Genomic DNA, 12,613 nt, shown 5'->3' with positions numbered 1-12,613 from the left:
TAGCTGCACGTGTCTCCCTGCACTATTGACAATCTAAACCGTAGCGAAAGGGGCTTTTCCTGTTGGTGCACTGCAATGTGGAAGCCTTCAGGGGTAGGCTTTGAAATGGTGTGGGGCTGAGAGCTATTTGTAGTTCAAGATGTATTAAGACACGGAAATAGATTCATGTTAAATACTGTACATGTTTTCACTTGACCTTTTTTTTTTTTTTTTTTTAACCGCAGTTAGTTCAGACTTTAAATGAATTACAAAATAAACCCATCAGGGTTAATTATTCCCTCTTATGGCATGTCGAGCTATATGACTAATATTTGTGTAATGCAATGCTAACGGGCCTACAGCAAGAATTGAATGAATTACCAGTGAATTAGCGGCTCCCCCTGTGTTCCCAGATGGTTCATGTGTCAGTCTTAACACCTTCAGCTATCACTTGTAAGGGCCCCTCTCCACTTGAGGCCATTCGCACAGTTACAGTTATGAGTTTCCGAGTGGCACGCAGAAATAAAGCGCTGCTGAGTTATATAAGAGTTTAGAGGTGAAGGGGGAGGGGACAGCGGAACAGCGGTCAGCGTTGCTCTTTATTTTGCTTGGCAAACGGAGTTATGAAAAGGCGCTGTGAAACAACCCGCTTCGAAATAAAAATATATACATTCTTTCTTACTCAAGTGCATGAGTGTGTCTTGCAATGCACAGAAAGTTATAGAGCATTTCAGAGACGCTCAGCACAGACTGAATAGATGAACAGTCCACGGTAAAAATGTGTACGTGTATGGGGGTTTTGAAGCCGTTGCATACTACCAATGCTTGCAAACTCTGTAAGTGCGCGCCTGCGTGCGCGTGTGTATGTGTGTGTAGGGGGGCATCCAGAGGGATTCCTGGCTAACCTGCTTTTTGTTAAATTTTCCTGGTTTTCTTGCAGTGACTGACCTCATGGAAATGTTGCATCATAGCTGTGTAATGGTGTTTTCTTAATCTGAGCCTGATTATATTTCATTTGGGAGAACTAGGATCCTTCGAAGGTATGTGCTGGTGTGTATGCATGTACATGCACATAAACACAACTACACACATATGATCTCTCATACACACACACAAAGAAACGGTTCATCAAATTTTTTGTTCAAAGATTTGGAGCATCAACATAGAACATAAAAGACTCCCATAATCATGAGATCAGTCGGGGGGTTATGGAATGTGGTTATGTTTAGACAGTAAACTCTTTTCCTAAATCTCGCTCTCAAAACACCTAAACCTGGTCTTTAGGCCCCCGCCGTGATCCAAGGCAAAATAACCTTTCACACCTGTTTTTTTAATACTGTCTGTATGATCCCACAAAGTCCGTCTCGCATTCAAAATATAGATAAAGGTTGTAGTACTTGAATATGGTCTTGGTTTTGAAGACTCTGGTGAGAGTAAAGCTGTTTCTCAATACCATGAACGCAAAGTCCGGACTTGCGGACTTGGTAGTTCAGACTTGGCAAGTTTGACTCGGGAGTACAGACTCCTGGGGACGGGAGGACGCAGGACGGTCATTATGCGAAATGCATTCTGGGATACTTGGCTGTCCCAAGTCCACACCAGTCACCACCGATGCATCCTTGATAAAATGGGTGGAGCAAGTCCACCTCCGGGCATTTGGACTGGACTTGGGCTGCGACTGATGACGTTTCACAAGTCCACAAGAACAGAAGTACAGACAAGAATGCAGATTGAGAAAGGGCCTAAGTCTCATCTTAGACTTAGGTTAAAGAGATATCTACACCAATTTCTATTTGAATGGGTAAACTGCCATTTGCCACTCATGAAACTTTAAATGAGTGAAGCAAAGAAAAACACTCTTAATTAAATAATAGACCACTGCAGTAATTGCATTTTGAGCTGTAATGGTCTGCTATTGGTCTTTGCCCCATTGGTCTTCAGTTGGACACACCACCTTTGAGTCTCAGAATTGATTTCCACCTCATAAACTTTAATGTCAGTCTTGCCCCCAAAGCCTTGGCGTTGGATGGAAGCGACTCTCAAGAAGATTTTGGGAGGTCTTCTTTAAAAAACAACTTGTGTTCAACGGGAGGCTTTTGAAAGGCAAAGGACAGAGTAATGGGTATGTATAGCCACATAATGTCCAAATGAAAGATGGCAGATAGAAGAAAGATGATAGAAGAAAAATCAAAGATGGGTTGGAAAAACTTTCTCCTTAACAATCTCACCAACAACATGCTCTCAAATTCAGCACAGCTGAGCCCAGAGCGGGCATAGGCTATATAAAACTTTAAAGTGCACAGCAATACATTTACCCAACCTAGCAACTAGTGGTTTTAATGACATGGGCTGGGCATCACAGCTCTATCTACTCTGCTATATATTTAAGGGTCCTATTTTAAACCACTATATATTTTTCATAGCCATTTAATGAGGTTAGCAGACACGGTTGTGGTGCATTGCTCAGGATAAAGATAGGCTAAGACCCTCAAACAGGGTAAGTACTGACCACTGGGCTACATTTAAACAAGCCCCTTAACAACCAATTATTAGGTTTCTGTGTTATGATATCAGGGCCACCTTCCATCATGACAGAAAGATCCCCTACCCATCCATCGTTAAAAGTTAAATCCAAATAGAAACCACTGGCTTGACATCAGCTATTGCATGGACAGAGCAACTGTTTGATGACTCGTGTAGGGTTTGCAGCCTATGGCAAGGAACCACGCTCAACATGTGAGAGTATTTGTGGCAGTAAACAGAGGAATGTGCAGCGTTTTAACCGTGGCCAAAGTAAACAAAGTTACCCAAATTCCAAAAAGCACCCGGGCTCCAGAATATGAGGAGCTTGTTTGAAACGAAGGGGGGCCGACGACCAACAGTGGCGTCCTTCTGAGCTGCATGTTCTCTTGTGCCATCACTTTCTTAGGAGGACAAGGAAAAAGATCCTCATAGAAGCCATAGACATGGACGTTGATAAGAACTTTCCTTTCAATGTTAACATGGTATTGTTTCGGCACCAATAGGACTGAACAGAAATAAAATATATATGTTATGTTGTACATGTAACTTTCTTTTTCATAGAGAACAGTATCCTGGCACAGATTTCTCAAATGATGGGATAAGTGTTTCATCCCTATTTTCCATTTTCTACCATCTGTCGGGACACCACCCAGTGGCAACGGGACCTGTGCCACCCTCCTCTCATTCACTGCCACCAGCATTGATGTAGAAGTCACTGCAACCAGCCATCATCTGTGTCTTAGTAACCAATTTTAAATACAGAAACACACTAAGAGGCCTTTGAGGCAATTCACAGCCACATCTGGGTTCAAGTATACTGTATGAATGACTACATGCTGGAAAAGAAACAGCCACCTTTTTAAAATCACACTCAAGACTGTGTGTAACCTTTTCTTGAAACCATAACATTAGGCTGTAATGCATTTAGGAACTAGTATTTTTACATTTTGGCTGGAGGATCAAGTGAGCACTTTGCACTGCTATTGAGCTGAAGAATTTTCTACCACCTCCACAAGAAAGTCCAGATTTAACGTCATGGCTTCTGGTGAGGGTGTCATGGCTGACAAAAGGTGGCATTTAATAAGAAAACTGATTTCCATGGGGGGGGGGGGGGGGGGGTACTCTGCATAGGAAATGCAGACCCCAGATGTGTAGAAGGATACAAAATACCAAGCATACATCACTTTAAAGTCAAATCACACAAAGTGATTTCACTCCAGTCACGTGTGGTTGTTAAAGCCTCAATAGGGTGGTCTGATATACACTTTCATGTCATGGATTGAGTTCATATTATTCCCTTCACGTGAACATTGTACTTTCTGTGATACAAATGTTATTATTATACCATATATTATTTTCATTTGATATGTTTGATTTGAGGCTTTCCTCTCCAATGAACAGGCAGCAGATAGAATGCCTGCGCAAGGTCCGGAATTGCATATTAGCATTAAAGGGGAGAAAAGGAAGGAAGGAAAGGAAGCGGCGCGGCTACATGGCGATGAAAAACAATAAAGAACGGTGGAGAATGATACAATCATGTAGTAAGTAGTATGTGTATATGCTGTTCTAGACACAGTGCCTGTCTCCATCTATTTCCCACAATTCCTGTAAGATCATTCGTGAGTTTCCGACCAGTGTTGCCAATTAGGACAACTGGCTGTTTTTTATTTTTGTTATTATTATCATTTTTGTTCCCTTCATGCACGAAAGCGTGGAGAAATCAAGTGAGCTACATGGAGATAATTGCCTTGCAGTATTTCAGTGCTGGCTTTTAGGCTTTTCTCTGGGGGGGCATTAGGGATCTCTCAGGCATGTAGATGTTAACTGGTGATGCTAATCACAGCTATTACCTAATAAGTGGTTGTCGTAAAATGAAACAATTCCAGCACGTTTCAAAATTGTGCAGATGAGTTGTTGAAGGAAAGCACACCAACAAAAAAGAGGCCCTCCCCTACTTCTAAATAAGCTTACAGTTTACTAAAAAACAATCGCTTGAATATCTTTATCTCAAACAATCAAAGGTAAAATACTTTCTAGACAAAAAATATGACTTAAACATAAATTCTACAATATACATTTTACATTGTTTTCAAAAAGTAAATATCAAGGTCAAGCTTATGATCTACTTATTAGTAAATATGATCAAATATAAATCACAAATAATGGCCATTTATAATTTTTAGAATACGTTTTCCTTCAATTCACTACACTCTTTTGCCACGGTGGTGTGTCAAAAAAAAAAACATCTTTTACGATCGAAGAACCACAAACCTCATGTTCTCTGGCTTGCATTTTTTTCTACATCATATTATTACAGTATTATTACTTTATGACCCCAAAACTCAATTAACTAACTGGCACGTGTGTTTTGAAGCAGGTAAACAAACAAAGTGCTTCTGCACAGTAGGAAAAGTAGAAAATTACCAACTGAATGATTGTTTTTGGCTTTCGGGCTGGATGTGATGTCAGCTCGAAGCCGAGCCTGTCGAGGCTGATGGACTTGAAACAAACTTCTACATAAAAACTAATAGATGCGTTTTACCTTCCAGGTTTCGTTTTTAGAGGACAGTTATCGCTAAGGGGAGATGTCATTATTTCAAAGAGAAATGTGGTTCTCTGGGAGCAAAACCTATTTCTATTCAAATTGATTTTCCCAGCTCGTTAAGAAATACGGAGGTAAGGACAGAAGGTATAAGGAGGTATTGGACAGAATGTCAGTGGTATTTTTCCATTTTCCGAAATGACTAGTCCAAGACCCGCCTTATTTCCATGGTAACCTTGCGCACTAAGGACTGGACAGAGTCCCTCTGGCCTAAAGTTAAGTACTAGGAAATGTGTCCATGCGATTCATTAAATACAACTGGATTAAAAAGAAGCATGTGCTGTTTAACATCTTTTAACAGGAAGCTTGGAATGGGTTCACCAGCTCATATGTGAGGAGGCGGGCAAGTGTGTGCCAGAAATCACACGTGCATGATTGGCCTCATCAAAGGCATGTATGTCGATTTTTGTGCCAATGCCTACTACTTTATGTTATTGTTTGTGTGTGAATGTGAAAGTCTGTAAGCTTTTATTTGTGTGGATTTATTAGGGTAATATTGTGCGACGAGGCTAGATATCATCTACATATCATTTTTGTTGTGATATTGTGATATCGTTAAATTTTGTCTTTAAAAGGGACCTGTTGTGCTCCTTTTTACACATGTTAATATAGGTCTCTGAGGTCCCAAAAACATGTTTTTGAAGTTTTTTGCTGAAAATATCACTCCGATTATGCATTTGAGCCATTGTGACATGCCTTTAAAATAGGATTGTTCCAAAACGGGCTGTTTCAGTGTGTGAAGCTTTGATTGTGAATGAGCAGCCAAACCCCTAGCTCTGAGCCAATGGGGTTTGAGCACAAGTTCCGGGTTCTGTGAGCCAATGGGGTTTGAGTTTTACTCCGGGGTCCGTTTTATTTATTCTGTAAACTTTCACTGATTTCACCTTGTTAGTCCACCTCAATCTGTTTCTGAAAAGATTTGATGCGAGAAATAAGCAATCCAGTTGTTGAATCTTCACTCATATTAGATCTACAAGGCCTCATTTAAATGTTTGTTCCGACTTTGGTTGCTGTGCTCCAGACTTGTGGGAATCACTGACACCGCACTGTGATGCACCAGGACTCTCGCACGCAGGGATTTTTTGTTTCATGGGTGGGTGGGGGGGGGGATAAACAAATAAATAAATACATATACAATAAAAACACACAATTTTTATTGGTTTTGTTTGGAGAAAGCCACAGTGGATCCAATGGAGCAGAGGACCATATAAAGAAATCTGTGACGAGCTGATGTCAGCTCGTGCAGAGAGTAGAAAAAACCTTTGAAAACCGAGCAGCGCCTGAGCCTTTTGGTCATAGCTATTACTTTGTCATTAGGTTGCCTCATTATTTGGCCACACTTTGGCCATGTCTAATATGAACAGCCGACACTGTAACATATGACACATAACATACACTGTATATATGACAGAAAATAAGGAAAAGTATAATAGGTCCCCTTAAAGGCTGCATTAAAGTAAAGTAATGCAATTTCCGGGACTTCTAGACTGTTCTAGTTGTTGAACGCCTCGAGCTGCTTGGTTATACAATATCCACATCACCATGATTGTTTCTCCTGTGTGTAACTATTTTATTAAAGCCCTAACTGTCTCCCCTACAATAAAGTCATCTTACCAATATTGAGGTATTCTGTCAAAAATTGGGTTATTTGATTCTGTCGATATCGCCGAGCCCTAGAGTTTATTGTGTTTCAATCCCAATTATATGCAAAATATGACAAATTTCGAGTTAGTGTTTCAATATTTCTCAGAAGTTGACAAAGGTTTTTACCAACAGGTGCTGCAATGTGTCGTGTGCCTATCGGGCACATTTTTAGTTTGGAGAGAGAGAGAGAGAGAGAGAGAGAGAGAGAGAGAGAGAGAGAGAGCGAGATGTTATGTGTAAATGTTAAAAGGTATGTATGTGCTTCTGTGTGTGTTGAGGTCACAGTAGTCTAGAGAAGAAGAGAGTGTTGCTTGTACTCTTAGGGCTTAGGTATGGTTGGTACATCCACATAAGTACATATACACCCATAAAACAAAAAGCAGTCAGTCAAATACATTGAATAGACTCTTAAAAGGACCATTTACCTCATTTAAACGCCAGGGATATTCAGCATACTGCATATGCTATCTAATACTGAATGTTTTTTCCTAAACAGAAATGATAAGTTGGAAACACAGACACACACACTCAAAAACTCTCACACACAAACCCACATGCCGCTACACAATCAATTTCTCTAGTAGCAAAGGTTAAGCACATGAGTTCTCACACTAATTCTCTGCACCCTCGACTTGGAAGGGCCTACAGAGGGAAATTCAGGGGAATTTAAATCTTTTGTCAAGAGCAAGGAGTTAAATACTATTGGTCACCGTTATTGTTTTTAAACGTAATTTACCATAACCCACATTGATTTTATGGAAGTCTTTGTCTGCTGTGTGTTGTGTGTGGTGCAAGTGAATGAATGCTCCGCCAATCTACCCTGTAATAAATAATGGGGGGGGGGGGGGGGGGGTGTTAATATGAGGGTCCGGAGAGGTGAGGTGGCTGTAAATGTACCAGGTTCGAAAGGCCTCGTGAACTGTAACAGTTCTGGTTACCGCACGGATGCGTTGAGTGACACCCTCAAACACCAACCTCCCTGCCGGCCCAGACAAAACAGCCTCTGTTCCCCCCACAGTACATTCTGATCTGAGGAAACACACACACACACACACACACACACACACACACACACACACACACACACACACACACACACACACACACACACACACACACACACACACACACACACACACACACACACACACACACACACACACATATCCCAGGAATCCTCACCGTCTTTTCAGCACAGAGAAGCCAAAAGTAACATGGGCCACTGAAGGTAAATAAATGCACTGATCACCTCTCCGAAAGGCCCACTGGCCGGCCTATCACACACACACACGCATACATGCGCGCGCAGAGGTTCCACTTTTTCTTTTCCAATGGGAGGGACAGGGTTGGCTGAGAAAGAGTTTTTCTAAAGTTGCTCTGAGTTTCCTGCAACTTCACAAGAGCGACTACTGCGCTAATCCAATCCACCAAAAGAGGCAGAGAGTGGAGGGGGGGCAAATGGACGTTGACAGACAGGAAGACTGACAGAGCGAAGAGAAACGAAATGAGAGCAAGAGCTAGAGTTTCTTTGACTGAACGCTTTAGTGAAGTAGTGACAGCGATGGGATTGCGAGCGGCTGGGAGAGAGGGAGTGCTGAGGTCTCCCTTTTTCAAAGACGTCCTTCAAAAAGGCAAAGCAAAAAGCTGCATACCCTTCAACCTTTCTCAATCCCCCTTTCCTCCTGAGCCTTCCTACCTTTACAAGCCTTTTCCCAAACTCAAGGTATTCATTTATTTTTGGAGAGGACATAACCCTAATTCAATAATTCAAATCATTATATACAAAAAAGTGACCATAACTTCCCAGCCATGGATTTGACACTCGTTCGAAGTGTCAAGAAAACTGTTTCAAGGTGCCAGCCTCAATCCTAAACAGGAATGAGTGGAGGGATGCATGAATGGATGTATGGTCTAATTTTAAAATCACACTTTTCTTTCGGCACACAGTCAAAGCCACCTGTCTCTGGTTGCACCTCGGTGACCGACATTTTAATACTCCTGCCTCCGGGTGCATTTCCGTATCGACCAGAGAACTCTGAATCAAACCCCAGCAGGAGGATCAAACTGGGGCTGGCGGGAAGGTTCCCCGTTTCCCCCTCCTTAAGACTCTGTGTAGAGGAAGTGGGGTTGGAGAAGGCCCCCAGGCCCTTCACGACTGTTTAGCCAGAAGTGCAGGGAGGATCCCAGCAGCCACGCCAGCCATCGCGTGGATTCCAACACCTAGTTTTCTAGACCAGTGATTCTCAACCGTTCTGATATCAAGACCCTAACATTGTAAATGTAAATAACTGTGAAGTTGAACTATTAATCATATTGCTGGGGAGCCCTGGAACCTATAAGTGAGGTATCATTGGACTATGGGACTGCAAAGGATGTATGTGGCCCAGAATGGTTAGAAGTTGTGTATGTTGAAGTTACTGAGTACTTTTGAGGTGCAGAGTGCGGCTGAGTAAAAGCCTGAGTGTGAAAAACTGACAATCGGAATCATAGACTGACAGAGCGAGTGTGTGTGTGCGCTTGGCAGCCTGACGGTGCATAGATTAGGGCCGTCAATTAATCAAAAACAACTTGAGACTTCACCGCGAGACTGAAGAATTATCCATCAAATGGCCTTCTAGAATACCATATCAAATGGAGTTTGAGAAAATATATATCCCCTTTCCCACTTGCACTGAAAGCTGAAAATCCACTGGCAATCTTCCATATTGGCGTCATGTGGGAACACAAGCTGGTGTCGATGTCACGTAAAAGTCGTTCCATAGATTTCCCCACTCGCGACCTAGTATAATTTCCAGGAAAATGCCAGCAGGGCCATAGACGGCTGTGTTGTGAATAGAAGCAGTAACATTGCCGGGACAAGCACGTCCGTCTGACGTAAGACGCTTTCACATGGAACGAGTGAACCAATCACAATCAGCTGTCCCTGTCTCTGTCGAGTTCAGCATCCAACACTCTTTTAATGTTCCTTTTAATGTATCCAATGTGTGTTTCTGACTCACGTAAATCACGAAAAAACATTGTTTTTCTCGCATATATTAGGGATGCACCGATTTGATCTGATGATTTTTCATGGCCGATTCCAATCACCAATTTTTGTGCAGTGGTTCAGCAGAAATGTATTATTTTTTATAAAAAATTTGCACGCATATGTTCACATACATCCTCTTTGTGAATGCGCTGCTCCATGCGCTCTGCTGCTCCATGCGCTCTGCTGCGCTGTCCATCGCTTTCCGGCAGGGGGGGGGTTGACTTCTGCTGGACTGTCCCCAGCCCCATCCATTCTGGCATTATCATGGTATGTGTGGAAAGGTGCAATGTTCTGGAATATAGCTGCATACGTGAATAGTGACACTCACTAGCAGTGCCAAAAAGGTAATCCCAGTAAGTTATTTTCCTGGGAATTATGGGTCAAAGGGGCTTATGATTGATTTCTGAGTCATCAAGAGGTGTCCATATTTATGGCAACTTTAAGAGAATTGAATCACAATATGAATTTTTGTCAATACTTTACAGGGTGTGTGTGTGTGTATGTTCCTGGAGGAAACCAATCTGACCCAGGGGATTAGAGGCCAATTTGGTGAGTGACTCTCATTCTGTTCCAGATGTTTATCACGTCATAAAGGCCCCAATCCCCTTGTCGGGAGTAGGTAGGAACACAGCCTCCTTTCAACACACACAAACACACACACACACACACACACACACACACACACACACACACACACACACACACACACACACACACACACACACACACACACACACACACGATTTCCAGCTGCTGACAAAGGTTGTGTCAAACATGATCGGAAATCAGCTTTAGCTTTTGGTACTGCCTATGTATATAAGTATGAGTGTGACACGAGAGGATTTCACGTGCACACCCAACACACAGACAAGACACATGCCCAAAACATGCACCCACGTTGGCCTGACTCAAGAGCACTGCTGCACGCTGAGAAATAAAGTATGTCGGCGTAAATCCTGAGGCAGCACCCGGGTTCACAGCGGTCACGCATCCCACCCCTCAAACCTAGATTAATTATCAATGTTATCATTATACGGATTATAAAACGATTTTCCATAGACAGACTAGGGGCCCAGCCCCAGCATTTCTTGCACCCGGGTCCCTTGTGGCAGAGTTACACCTCTTAATAGGAGTACAATGGCTTGTCACACCGGCAGCAGTACAGTCTAGTCTACCCTTACAAAAAATGGTATTTGGCCTTTACAGGGTACTGCCAGAGTGACAAGCCATTGTACTTCTAAAGGTCCAATTCTGTAATTTATGTCTAGTGTTCCTATAATTACAAATATCCTCCAAGTAGTGACAGCATCCAAAAGATGCCACATCTCACCTTCAGATGAGCTTCAACTCATTGTTCAAACTCATCTTTCCAAACGTTTGTTTAACCCCAAAATGCGATCGGACGTGCCCTGACTAGAAACTGAGCATCAGCCACAACCCTCATTGTTACCAACCAGCGTGAACTTAAATCCATCTGCATAATAGACGCTCATTGAGCCCTAGGACTCCGGCCTGGAGCCCGGAGCTCAGCAGCTCGCTGCACAGTAGAGATGTCATCCATCATCCCAACACATCAGTCCCAGCAGTTGTTATAACTTTGTGTTACCATAATAAGACCGCAGTCCTGCTCTGACATGTCACTTGGCGCTGACAAATGGTACAATGGGCCGCTGCTATTTATAATGAGAAAATAATATTGATATTATATATCATAATATCATTATTCATAATGAAACAAATATTATTGATAATGATCTGTATATATGAATATTCATAGATATTTTTTCTCTTATCTTGTGAATATAAAATAGTAATGTGTATAATGATTTATAATAGTATTATCACAAATAATAAAATATAATAATAAATATAATATATATATAATAATAAAATAAAATCATGTATAATAAAATTATAATTTAATTCTACTTATAATAAAAAATAATATTATAACTAATAATTCAACATTGAAAAGATAACAACTAATCAAGAAAATATCTTTATAATACATTTATGACTGATAGTACTACATATACTATGTGTGTGTGTGTGTGTGTGTGTGTGTGTGTGTGTGTTTGTGTATGTATATATATATATATATATATATATATATATATATATATATATATATATATATATATATATATATATTAACCACTATAAACCAGAGATCACAGTAGCCTACACAACCTACAAGCAATAATAAAGCAGTAACGTGTCCATAAATAAACCACTTCGGCTGGTTGTACAGCTGAGTTGTGAATGGGAGTTTAAAGGAGATGTTTCCACCACCACCGGTCCACTAAAGCATGGAAAACGTAGATGAACATGTAGATTTACAAAGCCTCTCACCCAGGTACTGTCGGATCTCCAGCAGGATTTTGGGGGGTCCTCCCTCGAGCTGGTAAAAGAGCGAGCCGAGGCAGAAGAGCAGCAGCGCGGCCATGCAGGCGGCGTACCCCCGGAGGGGAGGTCTGAGCGGAGCGGCCCGGAGCCAGCCGGGCTTCCTGCCGTGGGTCTGGGGCTGACCCTGGTGGGTGCCGCCGCCGCCGCCGCTGCCGCCGGTGCTGCTGCTGTTGTTGTTGTGGTGGTGGTGGTGGTGGTGGTGGTGGTGAAGGGGCGCTCCGCCGAGAGTCTTCATCATCATCTCCTCCTCACACGGAGCCCGTAGTCAGCCATCCGCCTGGGGAGAGCGGAACTTCATGTGGAGCTCCGAGCGGACCGGACCCGACCGGACTCCCTCTGCTCCCTCCGCCGCCACGAGTTGCGTTTGTGATCCGCTTCGCTCCCGCTCGTCCGCGCTCGCCGGGTGAACTTCTACGAATGGGGCCAAGAGG

The 12,613-nt window shown here is 42.5% G+C and overlaps 1 protein-coding gene across 1 annotated transcript in view; it reads right to left on the bottom strand.

Moving 5' to 3' along the window:
• The window catches only part of usta (uronyl 2-sulfotransferase a), a 63,004-nt gene extending 50,391 nt beyond the window's left edge, over window positions 1–12,613 (bottom strand). The window contains exon 1 of the mRNA XM_080019391.1: window positions 12,129–12,613. Coding sequence (XP_079875517.1) covers window positions 12,129–12,423 — 295 coding nt within the window. The 5' untranslated portion in view covers window positions 12,424–12,613. The remainder of the gene's footprint in view (window positions 1–12,128) is intronic.

This window comes from Zeus faber (genome assembly GCF_960531495.2).
Source record: "Zeus faber genome assembly, chromosome: 2".
Classification (NCBI taxonomy): domain Eukaryota; kingdom Metazoa; phylum Chordata; class Actinopteri; order Zeiformes; family Zeidae; genus Zeus; species Zeus faber.
This window is presented reverse-complemented; position numbering and strand designations above follow the sequence as displayed.